The sequence below is a fragment of the Aethalodelphis obliquidens genome, unplaced genomic scaffold (assembly GCF_003676395.1).
Source record: "Aethalodelphis obliquidens isolate GAN/ISIS:26980383/991018 unplaced genomic scaffold, ASM367639v1 scaffold52, whole genome shotgun sequence".
NCBI lineage: Eukaryota > Metazoa > Chordata > Mammalia > Artiodactyla > Delphinidae > Aethalodelphis > Aethalodelphis obliquidens.
In genome coordinates this window covers 3,235,833-3,263,608 of record NW_020837996.1, presented here as the reverse complement: position 1 = coordinate 3,263,608, position 27,776 = coordinate 3,235,833, and the positions used below count along the sequence as shown (strand labels likewise).

The following is a 27,776-nucleotide window of genomic DNA, read 5'->3' as shown; positions in this document are numbered from 1 at the left end:
TATACAACCAATGGACCAAGTAAGATATCAAAAAGAAAATGAGAAAATACATTAAGACAAATGAAAACAAAAACGCAAATACAAAAACTCATGGGATGCAGGATCTTCCCTGGTGGTCCAGTAGGTAAGAATCCGTGCTCCCAATGCAAGGGGCCTGGGTTCGATCCCTGGTCAGGGAACTAGATCTCACATGCATGCTGCAACTAAGAGTCCACATGCCGCAACTAGGCCCGCATGCCACAACAAAAGATCCTGCATGCCACAACTAAACATGCTGCAATGAAGATCCCGCATGCTGCAACTGAGAACCAGCATAGGCCAAATAAATAAATAAATAAATAAATAAATAAATCACCTCATGGGATGCACCAAAAACAGTGCTCGGAGGGAAATCTCCAACTATAAACATCTACATTAAAAAAGAAGACAGGGCTTCCCAGGTGGCGCAGTGGTTGAGAGTCCACCTGCCGATGCAGGGGACACAGGTTCGTGCCCCGGTCCGGGAAGATCCCACATGCCGCGGAGTGGCTGGGCCCATGAGCCATGGCCGCTGAGCCTGCGCATCCGGAGCCTGTGCTCCGCAACGGGAGAGGCCACAACAGTGAGAGGTCCGCGTACCGCAAAAAAAAATAAAATAAAAATAAAAAAGAAGACAGATCTTAATCAATAACCCAATTTTACACCTTAAGGAAGAGCAAAGTAAACCCAAAGCTAACAGAAAGAAGGTATAATTAAAGATTAGAGTGGAGATAAACAAAATAAAGGACAGAAAAACAACAGAGATTCAACAAAACCAAATGCTAGTCCTTCTAAAAAATGAACAAAACTGACAAACCTTTAGCTAGACTGACTAAGAATAAAAGAGAGAAGGCACAAATAATTAAAATCAGAAATGAAAGTGCAAATATTACTACTGACCTTACAGAAATAAAAAATATAAGAGAATACTAGAATACTATGAATTGTTGTACACCAACAAATTAAATAACCTAGATGAAATGGACAAGTTCCTAGAAACACAGAATTATCAAAACTGACTTAAGTAGAAATAGAAAATCTCAACAGACTTATAACAAGTAAAGAGACTGAATCAATAACCAAAATCCTCCCAACAAAGAAAAGCCCAGGACCAGATGGCTCCACTGGTGCATTTTACCAAACATTTAAAGAAGAATTAACACCAATTCTTCTCAAATGCTTCCCAAAAAATACAAGAGGAGGGAACACTTTCTAACTCATTCTATGAAGCCAGCATTCCCTAACCAAAGCCAGACAAATACAATACAAAAAACCTACAGACCAATATCCTTAAGACAGATGCAAAATCCTCAACATAATACTTGCAAACTGAATCCAACAGCATATTAAAAAGATTAGGCACCATGACCAAGTGGGATTTATCCCATGAATGCAAGACTGATTCAGCATAGAAAATCACTGTAATATGACATATTAATAAAACAAAGGAGGGAACTCCCTGGTGGTCCAGTGGTTAGTACTCAGCACTCTCACTGCCATGAGCCCAGGTTCAATCCCTGGTAGGGGAACTAAGATCCTGCAAGCTGCATGGCATGGCCAAAAAATAAATAAATAAAATTAAAAATTAAAAAACAAAGGAAAAAACCCACGTGATCATCTCTATGACTGCAGACAAAGCACCTGACAAAACCCAACACGCTTTCATGATAAAACACTCATAAAGCTAGGAATAGACAGGAACTTCTGTGACATGATAAAAGGTCTTTATGAAAACTCACAGCTAACATCATACTCAATGAAGAAACAAACTGAAAGTTGCCCCCCAAGATCAAGAAGCTAAGAAACTCTTATTGCTGTTGTGAGGGGGAAGGAGGGAGGGAGGGAGGGAGGGAGGGAGGAAGAGGGAGACCCTCTAAGTATTGCTGTGCTTTACTGTACAATCAAGCAAAAAACAGTTACTATTCTTTGGAAATTCAAACCTTTTTAATTCCGACATGTTTGAATTACATAAGAGGATATACAAAAACATCATTTAAATATCTGCAATGATGATGATCATTAAATACCTGCATTACATACAATGGAAAGAAACTAGCCCATTTCAAACAAGGAGTTTTATGAGACATTCAAAATCTTAAGAGCATAGTTATCACTGTGCATGATGGTATAACTATAAAGTAATGAGACTGTGTATCAAATGCCACACCTAAAACAAGTTATGTATAAGCACTATGTATTTACACAAATATATTCTGAGTAGGTACTGTTGATGAGGCACTATAAGGCCAAAAAATACACTGAAAGGTGTAATATAATTTGGAGAACCAAATTTTCACTATTCAAAAGAAGTACTACAACAAAAAAAAAAGGAAGGAAAGCAGACAGACATGTATCAGCTCATTTGTACAAAAGGAAACAGAAGGATAAATCAGAAACCAATGGTACTGGTTACTTACAGAGGGTGAGTGGAAATGCAATGGAAATAATGGAAAGATGGGTAAGAGGTAGAAATGAATAAGGGTTACACTTCTGAGTATACCTTTTTGCCTAGTTCTAACTTACACTTCTGAGTATACCTTTTTGCCTAGTTCTAACTTTTAGAACTATGTTGACATTACACATACTCAAACAAGCAAACAAATAAAATCAACAAGAGGGGGAAAACTAAAAATGGAACACAACTAGAAATCGATGAATTTAACTGTATTTCAAAGGATTAAAAAACTACATTAAAAGGGTGTGTACCTAACCCAACATTTCAACACAGTAATTTTACCCTTAGGCTACAGACATAAAGAACTGTAAACAAATACTGAACTCTAGTTAGTAGTTTTGTTTTTCACAATGAAATGTATTAGCAATTCCAAACTACTCTATGTATATTCTCAGACTGAGTAAACAAGTAAATACACTGCAGAAATTGGGAGCCAGGTTTCTTTATTCTAAGAGAATTATAAATATGGACAGGGAAAGGCTAGAATGAACCCTGTACCATTAGACTGAATGAGAGAGATCAGTATGAACTCATTGTTTTTAATATATAAAAAGGTACAGATGTGTGTTATACAGATGTATATATCATATATATCTGTATCTCCTATATAGCTTAGGGATATATAGGCTATATATAAATATGTATCCTAGCTCTTTCCACTGTGAGGATCTAGAGGCAAAGACACTCCAATAGCACCAAACACACCTGCATTCTAGATTTTGGCTTCTAAGTATCATTCTCCACTAAAAGGAACCAGGGGTCTCTGGCTGATTCCAGGGCTCTGACAAGTAAAATACAAAATGAAACTGGAACATCTTGTTATGTCAGAAAACAACTAAGTGATCAAGAATAATGAAGTCATGTCAAAAGAATGTAGAGGCCAGCTTGGCGGAGCTCCCACTGGCCAATCTGGTACAATTTGAGCATCAAAATAAATAACAATAGTAACAGATTTTACCCCCATGGAATAAAAAAGAAAACCATGAGTCCATACCAATGTAAATAAGTAAGCAAATAGGGAAGATGAGAGCTCTTTCTTACATTAAAATGCTGATTAATAAATATAAAACAGATAGTGAAATTAGAAAAATCACAATTTGACAACCACCATAATTATTTAAGGCAAGAATTACCAATGGATGATAAAACTAGTGACTGTTTGATAAGAAACAAAATATTTACATAGACTCAGTCTTCCTACTAGATACTTTTTATTTGCAGAGGGAAAAACAGTAACTTTGCAGGGAAGAATCTTGGCTGGCACCATAAGTGATTAAAGTTAACATCACCAATAATGGGAAAAGCAGACATTATATGACCCCTGACATGATGCACTAAGGACACAATCTCACTTCTGTGGTAGTCTTATCCAGACTGCATAATAATGGAGGAACCTAAGCATGAGGAAACATCAGACAAATTCCAATTGATGAACACTCTGCAAAATAACTGGCACGTACTTTTCAAAATGCCAACGTCGTGAAAAGACAAAGTCTCCAGAACCGTTCCAGATTAAAGAAGACTAAAGAGGTATGACAGTTAAACACAATGAATGATCCTAGGTGATTTTCTCTGAATATTAATGAAGACAATGGGGAACTCTGAATAAAATCTAGAGTAAATATTATTTCAATATTCATTTCTTGATTTTGATTATTATATTGTGGTTATATGAATGTCCTTTTTCTTAGGAAATACACACTAAAGTATTTAGGGGTAAAAGGGTTTATTGTGTGCAACTTAAACAGCTCAAGAAAATTTAAGTATTTACACACATGCATGTATATATAAAGAGGATGACAAAGCAGCTGTGATAAAATGTTAACATTTGAGGAAATTCGGATGAAGGGTACCAGAACTTCTTTGTACTGTTTTTGCAACTTTTCTGAAGTCCAGTGTTATCTTTAAATAAAGTGAAAAAGAAAAAAAAAAAGACCTGTGACCCTTTGATAATCCCTTGGATATAGATTTGGATTTGGTACAACAACTATGATATTAACTTAGATTTCACTTGGCCCCCAAAACCCACGACACCCTAAAGGTGCTGATTGTGTCTTGACAGAATTAGACACTTTGAGACTTTCCTTGACCAACTCAAAATTCTTCAGGAAAAGAAGAAAAGTTCCTGTAAGCATTTCAAAAACCCTGTAGGGAATGATCCCTACTACTCTGACTGTTACATCACAGGTGAAGGTAGCAGTTTGCCAAAAATGTTGCTTTTCTCAGAGAAAATAACAATAGTCAACAGAGAATGCATACTGTGGTCCAGCCACTGTGCAGAGTGCACTCTATATACCACCCCACTCAATCCTCTCAATAACTCTAGTGTAGTCTCTATCTTAAAATGAGGAAACAAACTTAAGAAGGTAAAGTATCTAGGTGGGGAGGGATAAGGGAGACGACAATAATAATATCTGTTTCATAGGATTGTTACAAAGATTTAATGAGGTAATATTTCTCACACAATTAGAACAGTGCCTGGAACATAAAAAACAATACCTAAATGTCTGTTAAATGAATAAATATAAAAAATATCCCAAAGATCATAAGGCTAAATGGTATAGCTGGGATTTAAACCTAGACTAACTCCAAGGTTCATATTCTTAGCCACTAGGACCATGGTGTCTCATGGTTTTAAGAATTACTAGACAAAGTGTTCAACATCGTCCTAGACTTTCACCTACAAAGTGAAACTACATGATCAATCCATCTCTAAGGTCTTGGGGTTCCATGAGGTTTCAAAGCTGTGAACCAGTACTTAAGATGGCATAGCAAGTTGGCATCGATCTGAAGTGCCCAAACAACACGCTATTTCCCAGACACTAATTACCAAAAGCATGTTGGTGCCTGTCCCAAGCCCAGTGCCAAAATTAGTACTAAGTGTTTCCTGAGAAAGATACTAGCAGTCCATACAATTCTTTATTCAAGATGGTTTCCCTTTTCAATCTGAAAAGTTTCCTTTGCTTGAGAAATTCTAATGTTTTTAAGAGCCTGCCAAAGATGTAGGTAAACATACTTTACTTGAAATTTGTGTTCCTCTGCCAAGTCCTTCTCCTTGAATGGGATTCTAAGTGCAAAGAACTCTTGCTTTTAAGAACAGATAAGAATCCAAGAGTAGGTACAGCAGAACCATAGAAAATAATATTTTGGCTTGTCTAAGATCTTGCCACAAAATCCATAAAGCAGAACTGGGGCTCAAACATCAAATGCTCTATCAAGTTAAAAAGAAAGTGATATCTGATGCAAACAATCAAAGTGACAGAAAAAATACTAGAAAGTGTATTGCCTTTGGGTTAGATTCGTAGGAAAAGAAATACATCTTGGATGTCATTTAATCCTTTTAAATTGCATCTATGGCTATCACTATTACAAAATCCCAAGCTTTACTTTCAGCTTATTTAACTGTTCAGAAGGAAGTAAAGAAATACTAAATTCTTGCAAACTGCCCACAAAAAAGCATCAAGCAACTTGCCAATTATAGTGTGGTATTCCTTTCTCCAGTTTACACTGCATCTCCTCACATTAAGTCCTGGAATGTGCATCTCTCACATCATTATGATGACTCTACTAATTCCTAACTTTTAAAACAGCCAGCTCAATTTTAGAAAAAATACTGACAACACTCCCAAAATGAAAAGCTAACAATGACATACTCATTATATCCCAAAGCTAAAACATCAGTAAAGTCAAACTCTAGAAGCTGTAGCTGTGACCTCAGAAAGCACGTCACAATTTCTCTAAACATATGAACACATTTTTGCTTCACTCTCTCTTTTATACACACAGCCATATACTCTGAGTCTGAAAGGATGTACACGAAAATGTTTACGTTAGGTCACAGGATAAGCTTTTTCTTAAACATGCTTTCGACATTTAAAAACATTTTCAGTTTTTAAAAAGATTTAAAAATGACCATAAGTTAGTAAAAAAAGATTCATACTACACAAATTCTCATATAAAACAAAGAGATTATATATAATAATGTATATAATATGCATAGTATATGTCTATATATCTATGTATATGTTGTATATGTGTATAGTGTTTATGTTGTATATATATTGTATATATAATGAACATATATGTATAAGAGTGTGCATGTTATGTATAGGAATCAAAAGCTTTAATTATTCTCTTTTCTTACTTAGAAGGCAAAAGTGATCTTAGAAGTGCTCCAGTCTGAACTTCTGGACAGGTATTGATTTAGTTTAGCAATGTTATAAGTAGCTTGTAGCTTGTATCTAGGAATAAATGCAAAGATATTGTTAATCAATACTTTAACTATTTTAAAATTGTACAGCATTTCCCCGCCCAAGATTTTACTACAAAAATAACTCACCAATGTTGTTTATACTTCCTATTATTAAATCAGAACTATCAGAATTATTTCTCAACGGAAACTGAATTTTATTCTACATCTTAAGTTTCTTTAATCTCCCTCAATGTTTCGCCTGAAAACGTCTTTTCCCTCCTCTGATAAATGGTGAAACTTTCACACACGTAAGACTTTTAGTATACATCCTTGTCCCAAACTGAAAAACCTACCTCTACTACTGAAAAGTAAGTTCTGTCCCTATTTATTATTCCCTTCTTAAAATGGTTAAAGATCATCTGTGACAGAAAAAGAAAAAGGTTATTTTTCCGGTCATTTGCTTGCCCTATGCAGTTACACTGTAATTTCTAGTCAGTACACTTAGTGCTGGTATATAGAAAACAAAAATACAAACACACACAAGAACCTGTTTTCTACCCCATGATAGATCCAATGCAAAAAGATAGTCTCCTTCTTGCCTCCAGTAGTATTTATTACATTTTATTACAGATAAGCAATTTTCCCCATTCTCAAAGCTCTTGTTACAGCTTAAGTGTCTTATTCAATGTTCAGTCTAGAAATATTGGGTATCATTTTATTGTTTCCTCAAATTCCTTTTCATCATGTCCCACTTGTTATATGTAGTGACACATCTCAATTTTTCACTTCATAGTTATGAGAATTTAAACGGTATATAAACTACTCTGAGTCATTTAAGAAGAGAGAAGTATCCATGACAAGATGCAATCATCACAAACCAAGAGCCACAAAAGCCAAATTCACGGAAGGGTTTGTTCAACAGGCCCTATGTGTTAATTTTTGCAACACAGCAATGATCAAAGGCCCAAAAGCTGTTTAATCACCATCCAGTTAAAATTATTATTTCCAAGTCAAGGAAGAAATTTATTGGTGACTGCCAGAAAAAGTACAAGCTCTGATAATGAAACTGTATTATGGGACCACCATAGGTTCCCCCCTCCCCACTTCTGAATGAGACACTCCAGGTGACCAGGTGATGGATGGTTTCAGTTCCTTTTATCAGGTATAAAACCAGGAGGTGGTTTCAAATGTCCATATGCTGATATTATAAGTACAGACACTCATTCACTTCTGGGTTCCAATCCCCATCCTTCAATTTCTGTATATACTAATCAGAGTGAACTTTCATGTAACCTCCTTCAACTCACCCTTCAGGACAATCACCACTCTATGATTTGAAGCAGACAGATACTCTAATACTCCACTAAGGGTGATTTAAGAGCACCCTTTATTAAAAAGACTTTATAAGCTTTCTCCAAACTAGACAAAGCCTTCTTTTCTTGTACTTTAAGGACCTGAAGGAAACTTGTTTCCCCACAAAGTTCAACTACTAAATTCAAGTCAAGCTGGAATAAAACTGAATTTTAAGCTGAAAACATTCAGTCTGGGATAGGAGGCAGAGGTAACAATGAAAAAGAAGGTAACTGAGTAAAGGGGCACAAAAGAAGATGAGCAAGATTATCACTTTTTTCCATTTGAGCCAGTTAGATAATTAAGATCTTAGTTCAAAATTTCTATCTTGTGAGATGCAATATAATTTGTTGACTAAGATCAAAGACAATTACTCACCTCATTTCTTACGGCTGCCATCTCCATTTTGGAGTATGAAGAGTCCTTAAGAACCACATTTCATTAACTTCAACTCAACTGTGTTTACTGCCATGAACGAAAACACACACACACACACACACACACACACACACACACACACACACACACTTCTGCTCCAAGGAAAGAAAAGTCAACCAAAACCCTTCCTTACCATCTGTGGAGAGAATACTGAGTTAGAAAACAGAAGACAGAGACTACAGTTTGGGGTACTGTTTTTATTCCTTAATCAGATCAAAACCATCTGTGTGCCTCAGTTTCCTCCCTTCTAAAATGGCGATATTAATATCAGCCTTCCTTAAAGTCAAAAGTTTCTTGAAAGAATCAAGAAAATGTATGTGGGACTTCCCTCATGGCACAGTGGTTAAGAATCCGCCTGCCAAAGCAGGGGACACGGGTTCGAGCCCTGGGCTGGGAAGATCCCACACGCCGCGGAGCAACTAAGCCCGTGCGCCACAACTACTGAGCCTGTGCTCTAGAGCCCGTGAGCCACAACTACTGAAGCCTGCGTGCCACAACTACTGAAGCCCGGGTGCCTAGAGCCCGTGCTCCACAACAAGAGAAGCCACTGCAATGAGAAGCCTGCACACCGCAACGAAGAGTAACCCCCGCTCGCCGCAACTAGAGAAAGCCTGCGCGCAGCAACGAAGACCCAACACAGCCAAAAATAAATAAATTTATTTTAAAAAATACTTATCCAAATTGGTGAATTTTTGTGTAGCCATTTTAATATTGAAGGTGGAAGAAGAAAAAAAACATTTTCAGTATATCATGCTTTATTATTTCAAGAAAGGTAAAAATGCAACTGAAACACAAAAAAAGATTTGTACAGTGTACGGGGAAGGTGCTATGACTGATCGAACGTGTCAAAAGTGGTTTGCAAAGTTTCGTGCTGGAGATTTCTCATTGGATGATGCTCCACAGTCGGGCAGACCAGTTGAAGTCGATAGCGATCAAATCGAGACATTAATTGAGACAATCAATGTTATACCACGCGAGAGACAGCCGACATACTCAAAATATCCAAATCAAGCACTGAAAATCATTTGCACCAGCTTGGTTATGTGAATCGCTCTGACGTTTGGGTTCCCCATAAGTCAGGTGAAAAAAACCTTCTTGCCCATATTTCCACATGTGATTCTCTACTTAAACATAATGAAAATGTTCCATTTTTAAAACAAATTGTGACGGGCGATGAAAAATGGATATTGCACAATAATGTGGAACTGAAGAGATCGTGGGGCAAGCGAAATGAACCAGCACCAACCACACCAAAGGCTGGTCTTCAACCAAAGAAGGTGATGTTGTGTATATGGTGGGATTGGAAGGGACTCCTCTATTATGAGCTCCTTCCGGAAAACCAAATGATTAATTCGAACAAGTACTGCTCCCAATTAGACCACAAGAAAGCAGCACTTGACGAAAAGCGTCCAGAATTAGTCAAAAGAAAACGCATAATCTTCCATCAGGATAACGCAAGACCGCATGTTTCTTTGATGACCAGGCAAAAACTGTTACAGCTTGGCTGGGAAGTTCTGATTCTTCCGCTGTATTCGCCAGACATTGCACCTTCGGATTTCGACTGATTTCAGTCTTTACAAAATTCTCTTAATGGAAAAGATTTCAATTCCCTGAACGACTGTAAAAGGCACCTGGAACAGTTCTTTGCTCAAAAAGATAAAAAGTTGGAAGATGGAATTATTAAGTTGCCCGAAAAATGGCAGAAGGTAGTGAAACAAAAGGGTGAATATGCTGTTCAATAAAGTTCTTGGTGAAAATGAAAAATGTGTCTTTTATTTTTACTTAAAAACCGAAGGCGCTTTTTGGCCAACTCAATAGTTTTTATATGGAGGAATGTGGTTTCGAAAATAAATAAATAAAGGACGAATAGTTCTGAGCCCCAGAGTGAAATCAGTCTTTAGTAAAGTACTTCAGAGAGTAGTTCCACCCTACAAGTTGTCCCCAGGCTCTGCCCTTCTCCAAAATCCCCTAAAATGTCTCCTCAGAAAAACCCCGAACACCTAAATTCAGAGAATTCTTAAAGGGTGTCTTCATTATTCCTTGTCAATATAATACTTTACAGGCTGCATGTGAGACCTAGATTTCTGCTGCATTCAACATAAGCACAGAATCAGCTCAAAAACAGCCTGACATAAATGCCACGGGGCTGGGTGGGCTTTAAATATAATTAACCCTCTTTTCATATGCAAAGCAATTCAAATCACCACTAAGTTTGCTAAGGATGACAGAATAATACACAAATAAACACAAAATAAGTGGGGAGACTTTAACAAGCAAATCAGATCACTCCCTCCCTTTCATCAAATAGGCAAATAAGAATCTATCCCAGAGTTAATTATCATGAGGAAAATCACTAAAGATAATAGGCCCTTGTACAACCAAGGACATAGTTGTACATTACAACATTACAATAGTTTTTATTACTATACATTTCACCCAAAAAACAAATGAAATAACTAAAGCCAAGTAGTAAACTTTTTATTCTCCAAATGATAAAACAGTCACAACTATTCATTCATTATTTCACTTATTTATTCAATCAGCAACTACTGAATGCACATGTACCAGTAACTATACTAGACACTAGGCATACAGTAAAGAAGAAATCAGAAAAGGCCCCTGACCTCACAGACCTTATAATATTGTGGGAGAAGACAGGAAATAAGCAAGTAAACAAATAATTTCCAAAAGCAATATAAAAAAATAAAACATGGGGAAAGATCATGCTATTTTTAAGAACTGTAATAAAAAGCACTACACAGCAAATATTTATTTACATTAAGGCAAAGGCCCTGAAATGGGAAGAAGCTAAGCTTTATTCACTAGATGCAAAGATCTTCCGCTGACACCCCTTTTATGATTCATCTCAATCTAGTCCATTCTTCATAAGCAAGAGTCAGACTCTCACAAACATGGCAGACACCAGACCTCACCTCCAGGTCCTTCCCAGCACCTCTTCTGATTCTAGTTCCTCCTTCATAAATCACAAATACAAGATCTTATCCAACAATCGCTTTTCCATGAAGTACTCACTGTCTGAATTTCCAAAGGTTAAAGATAACACAAGTTTGCCCAATTGAGGGCAAAGAGTTGGAATATTTTATGCTCAAGAGAGAAAATAGAAAAGTGAAAAGTGACATGGCGTCAGAGGTAGGGAAAAGCAAAGGCCTAACCGTACCAAGGTGCACTTCCAGCTTCAAATGAACTGAGAGGTGAAGGTCACATCTTAAATAATGAAATACCTTCACTTTCAGGGAAGCCCTATGCCCTCATCTTAAAAATTAACTGGAGAATGCTTAGTGAAAGTAAAACATAAACCATAATACTGTATGACATGCTAGTGTTTAAGTTCTGAGTATAGCTGATAGTGTTAGTTATTCAAACTTTTAAAAAATCTCCTACAGGGCTTCCCTGGTGGCGCAGTGGTTGAGAGTCTGCCTTCCGATGCAGGGGACGCGGGTTCGTGCCCCGGTCCGGGAGGATCCCACATGCTGCGGAGCAGCTGGGCCCGTGAGCCATGGCCACTGAGCCTGTGCGTCCAGAGCCTGTGCTCCGCAACGGGAGAGGCCACAGCAGTGAGAGGCCCGCGTACCGCAAAAACAAAAACAAAATCTCCTACAGAACTTTATGAGACTCTAAATCATTTATTTTTATTTTTTAGTGACTATATACAATCAAAATAAAAAGAAATCAAATGCTGAGACTGATATATTAGTGTTCAGTGTAACATATACCTAAAAAAGAAGATTCAACTATTTAAAAAGTTGGAGTCTACTGATCTCATCCAACATGCTCATTTTATAGATGAGAAAAAAACTAAGAAACCAGGAAGTCAAGTGACTTATTTAAGGTAACTGATACAGGGAACAGAGGTGGAACCAGAACTGAAGAATTCTGACTCCCAGATCTTTTCATTACAATGTATGGTCTTATTTAACAAGGTTTTTGTTCTAGAATTAAATAGTGTTCTATCAAGAAAATATCACTTTCTCCCTAACGCCATTATAAAGTCAAAGATGTGTTTCACACAATTGTTAACTAAGCCTAAAGTACTATGAAGAAACTGAAGTCTCTGTCCCAGGTCCAATGCAGCTTATATTCTGAGAATATAAGTAATGTACAAAAATAACGATGATAGAAGATTATTGTAAAAATGGGAGAACGGGATGTGGATCAAAGGGCACAAACTTTCAGTTTTAAGAAGCAAAAGTTATGAAGATCTAATGTTCAGTATGGTGACTGTTAATAACAGTACTTTATACTTGAAAGTCGCTGAGAGTAGACCTTAAGGATTCTCATTACCAAGAATGTGTTAATTATCTTGATTTGGGTAATAGTTTCACAATGTATATGTATATGAAATCATGATATTGTATACTTTAAATATATACAATAATATTTGTCAATTATTCCTCAATAAAGTTGGGGGAAAGAATGAGAGGAGACTAAGCACTAAAGAATAATAGTACTATGATATTCAGGACGGCAGGATTATTTCTGCGTGGAAAAATGAAAAACAAAAAAAGGCTCATACTTGTTCCGTAATGAAAGATTATCCCAGTGTTGGAAGTTAGATAGCAGAAAAGAACTAGGAAAAGTTTGGATTTTGGATCTACTATAGTCTAGGAAATAAAGAATCATACATATTTTGTTAGAATTAGATCTAGCTGGGACTTCCTCTGTGGTGCAGTGGATAAGAATCCACCTGCCAATGCATGGGACACAGGTTCGATCGCTGGTCCGGGAAGATCCCACACATGCCGCAGAGCAACTAAGCCCATGCGCCACAACTACTGAGCCTCCGCTCTAGAGCCCGCGTGCCACAACTACTGAAGCCCGCACGCCTAGAGCCCATGCTCTGCAACAAGAGAAGCCACCGCAAGGAGAAGCCCGTGCACCGCAACGAAGAGTAGCCCCCGCTCACCACAACTAGAGAAAATCTGTGCGCAGCAACAAAAACCCAACACAGCCAAAAATAAATAAAAATTAAATCTTTAAAAAAAAAAAAGAACTAGATCTACCTAATTTCCAGTCTAAAGAAAATACAGAGGCTATAAGAATTCACTAAATACACCACAGGGAAACAATAAGACAAATCCAGATGGTGGTACATAATATAAGACTCTTCAAAAAGTCAATGTCATAGGGAAGAAAAGGGGGGGAGGTTTTCTAGATTTAAAAAGATTAAAGAGGGACTTCCCTGGTGGTCCAGTGGTAAAGAATCCACCTTACAATGCAGGGGATGCGGGTTTGATCCCTGGTCAGAGAACTAAGATCCCACATGCCGCGGGGCAAATAAGCCCATGTGCCACAACTACTGAGCTAGAACACCTCAACTAGAGAGCGTGCATGCAGCAAACTACAGAGCCCATGTGCTCTGGAGCCCACGCTCCCTGGAGCCTGCACGCCACAACCAGAAAAGAGAAAACCTGCCACCACAACTAGAGAGAAACCCACTACTAGAGAAGCCCATGGGCCGCAACGAAAGATCCCATCATTGACCCTGTGTGCCACAACTAAGATCAATGCCGCCTAAAATAAATAATAAATAAATCTTTAAAAATATTTAAAGAAACAATAAATTTCTAAAGAAAAAGATTAAAGAGACAAACAAATGCAATGTCTAAATGCAGATTAGATCCTATTTTGAAAAAAACAGATATAAAAGACACTTGGGGGACAACTGGGAGATTCTGATTATGGACTAGATCTTAGGGAATAACAGTTAATCTTCTTAGGAGTGATAATAGTATTGTTATGTAGGAGAAGAGCTTTATTTTTTAAAGATGGATGTTGAAGTGTCATGATGTCTGTACTCACTTTCAAACAGTTAAGCAAATGTATATATACATACACACACACATTTGTTCAATCTAATTGATGGGTATTCAAGTGTTTGTACTAGAGTCTTTCAACTTTTCAACATGTTTAAAAATTATCATTAAAAATGTTTTTAAAAGAATTAGATATCTTGATAGAGAAGATCTAATCCACTAATCCTCTCTGTTTTTCAAAAAAAATTTTTTTTTTCTTCAGAAGAAACTGAGCCCAAAGTACCACAGCTAATACAGGCCTTTTCTCAATAGAAATTAAAACTCAGGCAGATCTGCAGAATCTTAGCCCAAACTCTTCACATATGCCAGAAAACTGGAACCCAAGAAAAAACAACTGATCTGGGACAAACACCTACATGTGTATGTAAAAAACAAACATATTTTTTATGGGTATTTTTCTATTTTATTTGTTTAATTTTTAAAATTTTTATTGGAGTATAATTGCTTTACAATGTTGTGTTAGTTTCTACTGTACAGCAAAGTGAATCAGCTATACATATACATATATCCCCTCTTTTTTGGATTTCCTTCCCATTTAGGTCACTACAGAGCACTGAGTAGAGTTCCCTGTGCTATACAGTAGGTTCTCATTAGTTATCTATTTTATACATAGTATCAATAGTGTATATATGTCAATCCCAATCTCCTAACTCATCCCACATCCCCCTTTCCTCCTTGGTATCCATACATCTGTTCTCCACGTCTGTGGGTCTATTTCTGCTTTGTAAATAAGATCGTTTATACCAGTTTTTTCAGATTCCACATATATGCGTTAATATACAATATCGGTTTTGTCTTTATGTTTAATATGTAATAATCCCATTACAACTACAAAAGAATAAAAATCTGTTAAAGACTACAACAACCTAGTACATCAGAAATTTGTACAAAATAACTTCAGAATGCAGCATTAAATGGGAATTAGTTCATTAGATGCACAAAAAAACAAACAGTAAAATTTTAAACCACTTAACTAGTATCACCTATAATATTGTCTCACAACTTTGTCTATTGATTATGTCAATTATGCCTTCCAAAATCTGACAACATACCCTAATAACTTCATTTTTCACCACTCCCTCCACAAGCTTCTTGCCAGTCCCCCAAAATGCCATGTTTTTTCATATTTCTATACAAGTAATTTCCCCTGCACACAGAATGCCCTTCTGCCTTTTCTTCATCTACTCCTCTTTCAAGACCAACTTCTTATATCACCTCTCCAATGAAGTTTTCTGACAGTGCTCCACACTGCTCCTTGAACTTCCATAATACTTTTTTCATTGCTATAGACTTTTTAAACTTTTCCTAATTATTTAAACGTATGATTCCTTCATTAGACCATAAGCTAACCTGATTTCACAGAGCAAGTCTTATTTATATCTCTACTTATAGTTAGCTTCAAGTGCTGGCAATTAGAAATAACGGAAGCTGTCTATTTTTAAAAGACAGCTTTCTTCCTTTCAGGAAGAACCTAAAAAATAAAGTGTTTGCCCTGAGTTGAAAGTGATAGTTTATTATGAAGCAGATTCATACCTTGAATGACTTGGACAATTTGTTACTCTGCCCCTTTGATACTCTCGTCACATAGCCCACAAGCATGGAAACTATCTGAACGAAATGCAAAGAAGCAATCTGACCTTGCTTATACCTACAAACCAATTATAATAAATACATAAAATTATCTGAAGGGTTTCTTGTGAGGGTAAAAACTCAAACAGAGAAGTCCCAAAGTCACTAATTCATTACTTATTGAAGTCTTGAGCAAATGTATCATTAAGACTTCACACTCAAGTAAAATTCATATAAAATTACCCCCACATGTAAATATCTCTTTTTCTTAAACAACTACCTTCAACAGAAATTTCATTTCTAAAAACAGAGCTATAATGGAAACTTCTAAAATTTTACTGCAAACATGCAAAAATATGGCATTACAATACCCAATGTATACTCAACAATATTTAACCACTCAGCTCAATATATGGAGTATATTCAAAACCTAGCTTGATTCTTGCTGCCTGCAAGTCAAAGTAGCTGATGCAAGATGAATACATGCTTGATTGTTCTTGGCCAACACACATGCATCTTTAAGTACATACGCATTAGTAAAGTCTCAACCTATGGTCCTTGAACTACCAGTGAAACATGAGGAGCCTGCTGGTAGCCTAGTACTGCCTGACAAGCAGAAGCAGAAAGCTGGGTAGGGATGGTGAGGGGTGGCAGGGAGAATCAGCTGCAGTGGTCCACCAAATGAAGATAAACCATTCAGGTGGTCTGCAGTAAGGAAAAAGGAGAGAATCACTAAATCAGCAAATTGATCGCCCAATTAATATGATCATGTTGCTTACCAAAATCAACTTAATGCTCCCTTGCAACAAGAGAAGAATGTGTTTCGGTCAAAAACCACAAGAGAGATAATTCATCAACATAAGGCAAAAGTTCCTAATTACTGTTATTAACGCTCAATAATCATTCACATTAGAAGACTCACCTGGGTATAGTACTACTAGCAAGGTGCTGCCAAAGCTTTGCATTTACTGTAAGAAAATCAGATTTAAAAATAAAATCCACTAATTACAATTTCTCCATAAGAAAGACAGGTATTACAGATTAGAGCCATCAAAAATCAAAGGAATGACAATTCCTATCATTTCTAGTGGCTTAAATCTTCTGTCCATACTGTGTATCACTAGCAATTGATTCCTAAATACAAAATCAGAGATTAAAAAGACAGCCCATTTAATATCCATAATGAGACTCTTCTTTCAAAATGTCTTTCCAACATAAATTCCAAAATAATCTTGACTGGGAAAAAATTTCAACCCTCTACTTAGTAGAAAACTGAAAACGAGTGGGACTAGCCCAGTGGAAGGTAGCTGATGAGGCGGGGGCTACAACATACCATGTCAGTTTTTTATGTAAACCAGAGTTTTAAAATCTTTTCTCAAAGAGGATTCAGCTTGCCCCATATGGCAGTATTTTCCAACTGTAGCTTCCCTGGCCTAATTTCAGTTCTCATACCTACTGGACCTACCTACCCACCCACAGTACCACTCACTGTATTTCCAACCTGCGTTTTCTTGCTGTATATGTCCCTTTTGGTTCTTTCCACACAACTCCACTCCTAGTCAAATAAGCCACCCTCTGCTTTATCAAGTAAATGCCTCCTATTTCACAGTGTGTCTCTCTCCAAATGGTATAAAATTTTATGCATCCCTCTCATAAAGCCCCAGAGCTCACCAACCCAAAAAAAATATGAAAGATTTTTACTTCTACTGTCACACTAGGGATAAAAAAGGGGGAGACTTAATCTTTAGTCCTAGTCACGTTCAGTGTGCTTCATTTTTTACTATAGGCACAGTCCTAAGAGTAGAAGCAAAAGAAAATTCAATAAGCAACCTAGTTAGATGATGTGTATAAATAATATATGGGACACTGAAAATACATAAGGAATAGATTTGCATGATATTCTTGGAGAAGAAAGTAACTGATAGGCTTCCCTGGTGGCGCAGTGGTTAAGAATCCGCCTGCCAATGCAGGGGACACAGGTTCGATCCCTGGCCCAGGAAGATCCCACATGCAGCGGAACAACTAAGCCCATGTGCTACAAATACTGAGCCTGTGCTCTAGAGCTCGTGAGCCACAACTACTGAGCCCACGTGTCACAACTACTGAAGCCCACGCGCCTAGAGCCCATGCTCCACAACAAGAGAAGCCACCGCAATGAGAAGTCTGAGCACCACAATAAAGGGTAGCCCCTTGCTCGCTGCAACTTGAGAAACCCCATGCACAGCAACAAAGACCCAACACAGCCAAAAAAATAAAAACAAATAAATTAATTAAAAAAAAAAAAAGTAACTGATGTCTTGTAGAGGATGTGTTTGTTCTGAAGTACACCAACCTCAAAAGGGCTGTTGGTATATTCTGGGGCTGGATGCCTAAAAAGTCTATCTTGTATTAGGATATGAGTCAAACTACAACTAAAATTTCTGCAACCACCGTACTAGAATGAAAAGTTCAAATACAATCAGATCTATCAGTTTCACAGGCAGACCTGTTCTCCCATTTCCCAATAATTCAACAAAATCCAGTATACTAAGTACTTACTATGGTCAGGTCCTGAGAGGTGATTCTCATTTCTCTACCTTTTGTGAAATTTTCATGACTCAATTCTTAGTACTTTCCTCCTCTTTTTACTTACTCACAGCAATCATTCACTTTTTCACCTTCAGTCAATCTCCCAGGTGATTCCAAAATCCACATTCATAATCCTCAACATTTAGGAGTTCCATATCTAAACTTCTGCACCATCCTAAATGATATCTCAACTTAAAAATTCTTCTGTCATCTAAACCTTAAGCCACCTCAATATTCTTGGTTACCCAGGTTCACAAACATAGTATTTTCTTTTCTGTATCCATCCCTACATCCAATAAATCACCAAGTTCTGCCATTTTTTTTGTACCCTAACGGGTTCCTCACTCCAGTCTCTTCCCATTGTAAGCAATCCTCTATCAGTGTTTCTTGAACTTTAACGTGCATGGGAATCATTTGAGAATCTTGTTAAAATGCAGATTCTGATGCAATAGCTCAGGGCTAGGGCTTGAGATTCTGCGTTTCTAACATGCTCCAATGTGATGGCAATGCTGCTGGTTGAGGGACCACACCTGTGAGCAGCTGAGGCCACTTTGTTTTCCTTTATTTCCTCAGCATGTGCACAATTTATTCAATGGTATTTTTATCTGTTTAAATAGTGCTTTATAGTTGCTTCATGTGTACATATTTTATTACATTTTCCTAAAAAAGGATTCTGACATACTCAAGAAATAGGATAATGATTCCTTTTTTTGGAACAACAGCAACCAATACAAAGTTAGGCGTACTATGGGTACTCAGTGCTTGTTGATTTTAAAATGCTTCCCCAGAAAATACAACAATCGCCTCTTAATTACGAAGTTGAAGCGGGTTAATGGATTACCTTTGTCAACTTTTTAAAAGCCATTTCACTGCAGGTGCTTCCCTGGTGGCCCAATGCAGGGGACAGGGTTCAACCCCTGATCTGGGAAGATTCCCACATGCCACGGAGCAACTAAGCCGGTGGTGAGCCACAATTACTGAGCCTGCGCTCTAGAGCCCACGTGCCGCAACTACTGAAGCCCACGCACCTAGAGGCCTTGCTCCACAAGAGAAGCCAATGCAAGGAGAAGCCCGCGCACAGCAACAAAGACCCAACGCAGCCAAAAATAAAAATAAATAAATAGTTATAAAAAATAAAATAAAATAAAAACCATTTCACTGCAAATCAACCTTTTCACCAGATCTGACAGAGGAAATAAGCTTAAAACAGCTTTCTATTCATAGTTAAGAAAGCAAATGTTAATTTGTGAATTACTGGTTATAGATTTATTCTTTCTCCATCAGTGAAGGATTAAATACATATTTAAAACTGAAACTGTAAGCACAGGCAACAAAGGGAAAAATAGATACACTGGACTTCATTAAACTTTTGTGCATCAAAGACACCATCAAGAGAGTGAAAAGACAACCTACAGAATGGGAGAAAATATCTGCAAATCATGTATCTTGATAAGGGTTTAATTACAGAATAAATAAAGAACTCTTACAACTCAACAACGACAAAACCCCAAACAACCCAATCAAAAAATAGGCAAAGGACTTAAGTAGACATTTCTATCTATTAAAAGAAGATATTCAAATGCCAAATGAGCACATTAACATCACTAGCCATTACAAAATGCAAGCCAAAACTACAATGAGATACCACTCACTTCACACCCACTAGAAAGGCTATAATTTTTAAAACAGGAAGTAACAAGTGCTGGTGAAAATGTGGAGAAACTGGAACCCTTGTATGCTGCTAGTAGGAATATAAAATGGTACAGCCACTGTAGGAAAGTTTGGCAGTTCCTCAAAAAGGTAAACACAGAATTACCACATGACCTATTAATTCCTAGGTTCTCCTAGGTATATATCAAAAAAGCACTGAAAATAGGGACTCAGCTATGTGTACACCAAAGTTCATAGCTGCACTATTCACAACAGCCAAAAAGTGGAGACAATACAAATGTCATCAATGGATGAAGAGATAATCAAAATGTGGTGTATATATATATATATACAATGAAATATTATTCAGCTATAAAAAGGATTTAGTATTGATACTTGCTACAGCAGGATAAACCTGGAAGACATGTAACTGAAATATACCACCAACAAAACAATAAACATTGTATGATTCTATTTATATGAAATATCTACAACAGGCAAATTCAGAGACAAAACATAGATCGGCAGTTACCACAGGTTGGGAGGGGAGGGGAGCAAAGATACTGCTTAATGGATCCAGAATCCGTTTGGAGTGATAAAAAACTCTGGAAATACAGTGATGATGGTTGCACGTTGTGAATATAATTAATGCCACTGGACTGTACACTTAAAAGTGGTTAAGGTGGCTAGTTTTATATGTATTTTACTAAAATTTTTAAAACATAAAACTAGAAAAAAAGAAAAAAACTAGCATTCTTTATTATAGCCCTGAGTTTAAGCTCTGACTCTGCCATTTGTAAGCTATGCCATGTTAAGCAAGTTACTTAATTTCTCCCAGCTTCAATCCATCTATAAAACAGAGATACTATCCACCTCCCAGAGTTGTTGAAGACTAAATGAGAACATAATCACAGCACCTGTTACATAATAAATACTGGATAAATGGTAGCTGTTGTTACTCAAAAACCATTGTTCTCATCAAGTAGGTGTTAAGGCTGCTATAAATGGATATCTGAAAGAATTCCATGATATTCTCAAGACACTCTGAAATAAAGCAGTCAATGTTCAGCATTCAGAGTTATCCTCCTGTAAACCTGGAAACTGGTGACCGCCTGGGTCAGTAATCTTGGGATATCACTGAATATACAGAATAAATGACACACCCAGAAAGTGAGAACCTACTTTGTACATCACTATTTTCATTAAAGAAATGATCAAAATATGAAAAGAAGGTAACTGGCTGTCTTCAATGAATTTCATTTTATTGTTTTTTCTTCACATATTTCTTATTTTTAAAAATCCTCAGAGATTTAATTACTTAGCAAATGCCTTGGGCTAGAGCCTTGTCTAGAGGACCTATGTGCCAACCTCAGCATCACAATGTCATAATAAGGTGGAGAACCATACAAAATATGCTGTCTACAAATGTCAAAACAATTGGAAATTCTAGGAGTGTGGAAGCTTGGAGAGACCTGTTAAATGATCTTGCATAACTCCTGTAATATACCTTTCTTGATTAAAATTAGGCATTTAAAAAATGGCCAAAGTAGCTGAAACTCAAAAACTGAATTCTAGGCAAGGTATGCCAGAAGATACAGCAATTGATTCCAAAACAATAGACAACACAAATCCTATAACATGAATTAAGCAATTTCCATATTCTATAACCTCTTACAAAAAATTCTCAAATTTCTTCAAAGAACTAATCCACCTAGAAAGGAAGTTTTTCTCAATATACACACAATTATTTGCATACTTAAGAGACTTAGATTCAGAGGGAAAGGGAAAGTACAGTATCTCAAATAGCGAAAAAAGTTGGGTTTTTTTAGTCATCTTACTAAGTCTGCTGATATTCAGAAAGTGAAGCCATACTAAAACGGTGATGTTTGCACTATACCGTGGATGTAATTAAATCTGTCATGAAAAGCGTCGGAAACTGTACTTAATTCCATGCTGATAAAAAAATTTTCATAGGCCAATATGTCCGGATTAAAACTACTAACGACTGTTGTACGTCTGAAAAGTGAAGAATCTGTGCCAACACCCTTAGGAAAAAGTCTTTCCCTTCCCAACAAAAATCTATCATGATAAGCAAGAAACTATTTAACATGTTAACCTGAAACCCTCACCTGAGCTAATTCCTTTAAACCACAATTAACTCTTTAACTATCATGACAGTAATGAAGAATAAAGGCCTCCCTAATTAAATTCCAGAAGTAATCCTTTTACGCCACACAGCTCATTCCTTTACCCCAGTTACATTAGGGTCATGCCTTCTCTCCAGAAAAAAATAAAGAGGTTTGGTGATTGAGGTTCCTTTTTTCTAAACTTTATTTCAAAAAGGTAAAGCACACCTTAAGATCCAGAGAACTCAGTTCTCAAAGAAACTGATACTATAGTTATCTAACTAGATACCATTGGTAATAAATTACCAAAAGCTAATACTTCTTGCTTTAAAAAGCCCATGCTAATAATGCCTGGCTGGTCATAAGTCACACTACCAAAAGGCCATAAAACCATAAATTGGTTCAAGTGCATTACCAACAACAGAAAAACGCTAAATTGGAATATTAAAATAAGTGTGAAAATTTTTAATTAAAACTAAACACTACCTATAACAAGCACACTACCTATACTTACTAAAAAGTAACACCACCTATAGTTCAGTACCATTAATTATCACCTCACCCGCAGGAAGAATCATCTGACCCCCAAGTTGATCTTAACCTAAGGGTGTTTTCAATCATGCCCTTTTTATCTTCCTGCCCTGTTTTCAGGGCAAATCTCATTGTTAATGTGCCACTGAGTAATTATGCTCTGACTTGAAATGCACTATAAAGTACCGTTTTCATGGACGATTTTTTCAAGACACGCTTCGCTGAGCTCTCAAACCATTTACCCAGGACTTAGACATACAGGATGCCCATACATTTTAAATGAAGTGGCATGGCTAAACATCAGGCAATTCAGGACATTCATCAGCCAAACCATTCATGTACATGGTTTATAGATGGAGCTTAGTGACAGGCAAGCAGCTGGTCTAAATGCTAGCTAGCATGTTAAGAAAAAGTTGTAAACCCACCCATCCCCAAACGACTTAGTCTAGGAACTTATGCCCCACATTTTGAGACGTCTAACACAAGGTTGGAACAAAACCAACACTGTCATCTTTGCTGTTCCTAAAAGCGATTTCTGATTTAAAACATTCTGTCCTCTACACAAGCTATAGAATGGACTCAGCAAGAGATCATTTAACTAAAAGTAGAATTAACTGTATTATTCTTCTGCTATCCTACAACACCGATTGCATTAAAATACTCTCCTCAGCAAACTGCTTTTTACAATAAATAAGAAGTGCGTTTCATGTTACAAAAACTTTTACAGTACCGATCCTGCTAGGGTAAACGGACTCTCAGGCATTTGTACTTTTATCCTACATATTTTCCTTTACGTAAGACTGACAGGAATTTGACTAGCCCACCCCGACACTGGTCCAACACCCCCGGGCTGTAGCAAGAAGCCACGTTTTACTCGAGAAGACCGTTTCCCCACCCCTCGTTAAAGTAATGCCTGTGGCCGCTTGAGACTTCCCCGGCCGAGCTCCAGGAACTTGCAGGTTTAAATGGCCAAATTGGAACCAACCAGGGCAGCTGTCATCTGAAACTCAGGAAAGCTGAGACCAGCCAACTCTGCTGAACAAGGACGGGTGCGGAGAGATGTGACCGGGCGCGTCGGAGGGAAGGCATCAGGCTCCCCCCAACCCCCCATCAATTGGCTTTTCTGCAACCCCAGCGCCGCCATCCTGTTCCTGAATAATTAAACCAACTGGAGAGGGAGTGAGGTGGCCAGAGGCGGTTTCTGGTCCGAGTTTCCCGAGCCGAGGCGGTGGGATCGAGAGGCCGAGGGCTACACCCCCGGAGCGCTGAGGGCTTTATCGAGGGCCAGGGAGAAAAGGGGGCGACCCCGCGGCCAGCGGGGCGGCCGGAAGCGGAGCGCGGGGAGTGACGTGGAGGCGGGGATGACAAAGGGGCACGGGGACCCCGGCCGTGCGGCCCGCGGGCCCGCAGGGGCCGGGACAGGTGGCCGGGCCTGGCCGGGAACAATGGGGGGCCGAGGCTGCCCCCTGGCGCTCACCTACCTCCGGTGCCCTCCGAGTTCTCGTTGAGGCTGCCCGAGGAGTCGTGCTGGGCGCCCACACACCCGCCCATGGGGGCCCCCGGCGCCTCGTCCGCCACCTCCGGGCGCTCGTCCGGGCCCGCCGCCGCCTCTGCCGCCTCCGGCGCCGCCGCCGCCGCCGAGCTCCGGACAGGCGCGCCGCTCCTCTCGCCCGCCGCGGCCCAGCCTCCGCCCCCCTCGCCGCTCCACCCACCGCCTTGGCTCGGCCCCTTCCTCCGCGCCCACTTCTACCTCAGTCCCCGGGCCGCCCGCCCGGCAGGCCTGTCCCGCGCGCCGCCCTCGCCTCCGGCTCGGCCCCGGCAGGCCGGGGCTGGCCCATCCCGGGCGAGCCGCAGCGCCCGCCTCACCCCTTCACAGACCCGCACACCCGCGTCCAGGCGAGCCCAGCGCCGGCGCCGCCCGACCGCCAGGCCCCATCGGCCCCCACACCGCGGCGCCACCCTCCGCTCCCGAGGCCTGGCCTCAGCCGGGCCACCCCGGAACAGCCGGGGAGGGCGGGGCCGCGGGAGGCCGCGCACTGATTGGCTGCGGGCGAGGCCGCGGGCGGAGGGGTAGCCGGGAGGCGACGAGGCAAGAGGAGGGGGCCTCCGAGCTGGAGGAAAGGAGGTGACCGGGCGATTGCTCCCAGGGACTAGGCGTGGAAAGCAGGCGTGGAGGAGGGAGAGGCGAAGACGGGAAGAAGAAAAGAAGTCGATGAAGGGAGAGAGAGCAGGAAAGGAGGAGCAAAAGTGAGAAAGGAAAAGTGGAAAGGGGCGAAATCGAGTTTCTGACTCCTCGGGCGGCGTCAGCTCTTTCTTGTAGAAGCGGGTCGGGAGCGGAAGGTGGTGGTGCACAGAGCAGTAGTGATGGGAGACTCTCAGGCGGGGTCCCAAATAACTGGCAGAGGGAATGCATTAGGCTGGCCGAAGGATGAAGTCCCAGCACCTTTTGGATTTGTGTAGAGTTCAGTGGGTTGGTATCCCGAGTCTGGGCTTACCCTTGCCTGCCCCACCCCCTTGCCCCCTAAAATCTCTGTGCCCCATTATTAGACGCAGAGGCGGTCATTGTGGTTGCAAACTGAACTCAGATTACAGAGGCAAGCCATCCGGTGCAGGGAGAGATAAGCGTGGACCTTAGTTCAGGGGACGTGAGCTGGTTTCATTCCCACAGGACTGATTATTCAGACACAGTGCTACTTCTCAAGATCCTCCCTTTAAGTATCCTAAGTCGTCTTTAGAACAAAGTGAAATATAAATAAATAAAATACCCTGCTTTTTCTAAACTAGAATTTGGTACACTGACCACGCCCGACGTTCTTGGCGGTTGCTATCCCAGTCTAAGCCAAATTGTTAATGGTCCCTTCAGAATCGTGCTTCTTGCCATGATGCCTTAAAATTTTTATCACCTCGCTTGGGTCTTTCTAAAGCTTATTTCTGCCTAAGAGCTGTTTTAACTATCTGCTCCATTTTTATAATCAGATTTCTTTTTTTAACATCCTGGGTCAGCTTTTGCTTAGCATTAAAGAAACAGATTTAAGTAAAATACCTAGGAAAGAGAATCTATGCAGCTTGGAATTTGCATTTAAATATATTTTCATACACTGCTGGTGGAAGTGTAAATTGGTTCAATCTTTTTGCAAAGCAATTTGGAAACACAGATCAAGAGCCTTAGAAATGTTCATACCCTTTGACTCAGGATTATCCCACATGTGGGAATCTAGCTCACAGAAATAGTCCAAAAGAGAGACAAAGATTCATTTGATAATCAGATTAAAATGAATGTCCAACGAACAAACAAAACCCTATACTTATATGAAAACACAGAAATGCCTTGTGAGAAATAGAAGTCTGCTATATCAAATTTATACTGACAAATTAGCGTTGTCCTGGGTACTCATGAACATTCAAAGAGCTTATATACAAGTGACATCTTTATGAGTTTTCAGAGGGTGCTCTGATATTCAGTTACTGTGTTATAAAGCCTTCTATCTGATCATTCTCTGCTAAGTATTCACATTGGCAGATGGACACATCACTTCGTCACTTCCCCAGAGGAGAGAAGCTGCATACTGATATCTTCAAAGGGATTGCTTTGTTCTAAATTTTGCTCTAGAAACTGTAGAAACCAAGACTTCCACAATGTCTATTAAACAGATGGTAGGCACCCAAGCGATGAGTGCTTTCTGAGGAGCATTGAGGAGTTGGCACTAGGAAGAGAGAACAATGTCATTGAGAAATTCTTAGCCATGGATGTTCTCCACCTTGCCTTTATCTTAAACCAGAGACAGAAATTCCCAGGAGAGAGTAATGTGGTAGTTAAGGGCCCCACAGAATCTGGCTTTATCCTGTACTAGCTGTATGACCTTAAATTTCTGTACAGCTCAGTTTCCTCACCTGTAAAATTGGGCCAATAATAATGCTGCAAACCCTGTGGGAACTCCTTATTAACTCTCCTCACTTCACCTCTAGCATCACCTGTCTAACCATACTACATGACCCAATCCACTTAAGATGTTTTATATAAACATGCCTTTTTCTACTTTTTTATAACATCTTTATTGAGGTATAATTCATATATCATAAATTCACCAGTTTAAAGGGTAGGATTCAAATAAATTGGTGCAGCCACCATGGAAAACAGCATGGCAATTCCTCAAAAAATTAAGAATAAAACTACCATGTGATCCAGCAATTCCACTACTGGATATTTATCCAAAAAAATTAAAAACACTAACTTGGGACTTCCCTGGTGGCGCAGTGGTTAAGAATCTGCCTGCCAATGCAGAGGACATGGGTTCGAGCCCTGGTCCAGGAATATCCTACATGCCGTGGAGCAACTGAGCCCGCATGCCACAACTACTGAGCCCGCGTGCCACAACTACTGAAGCCCATGCACCTACAGCCTGTGCTCCGCAACAAGAGAAGCCACCACAGTAAGAAGCCCACGCACCGCAACAAAGAGTAGCCCCTGCTCACCACAACTAGAAAAGGCCACGCAGCAACGAAGACCCAACGCAGCCAAAAATAATTTATATAAAAAAACCCCACTAACTTGAAGAGATGTGTGTACCCCCATGTTCATTGTGGCACTATTTACAATAGCCAAGATATGGAAACAACCTAAGTGTGATCAGTGAATGAATAGATAGAGAAAATGTGTTGTATATATACAATGGAATATTAATTGAGCCATAAAAAGGAGACCTTGTCATCTGTGACAACATAGATGGACCTCGAGGGCATTATGCTATGTGAAATAAGTCAGACAGAGAGAGATAAATACTGTATGATCTTACTTACCTGTGGAATCTAAAAAAAACAATGTAACTCATAGATACAGAAAACAGGTGGTTGCCAGAGGCAGCAGGTGGTGTGTTAGCAAAATGGGTGAAGGAATCAAAAGGTACAAACTTCCAGTTATAAAAGAAGTAAGTCACGGTGATTTAAGGTACAGCATGGTGGCTAAAGTTAATAACACTGTATTGCATATTTGAAATTTGCTAATGGACCCTTCATACAAATGGGGATTATATGAGGTCTTTTGTGAC

The 27,776-nt window shown here is 39.2% G+C and overlaps 1 protein-coding gene across 3 annotated transcripts in view; it reads right to left on the bottom strand.

Moving 5' to 3' along the window:
• UBTD2 (ubiquitin domain containing 2) overlaps positions 1-24,373 on the bottom strand; it is a 56,996-nt gene extending 32,623 nt beyond the window's left edge. The window contains exons 1-2 of one of the 3 annotated variants that reach the window (XM_027084309.1): positions 24,213-24,327; positions 6,618-6,714 (exon numbers count right to left, since the gene is read on the bottom strand). Coding sequence is in view for 1 of the 3 variants with exons in the window: in XM_027084308.1 (XP_026940109.1) it covers positions 24,213-24,282 (70 nt within the window). In the remaining 2 variants the exon portion in view is untranslated. Of the gene's footprint in view, positions 1-6,617; positions 6,715-24,208 lie in introns of all 3 variants that reach the window. The other 2 variants (XM_027084311.1, XM_027084308.1) reach the window with 2 other exon arrangements.
• Between the last annotated feature and the right edge of the window lie 3,403 nt (positions 24,374-27,776).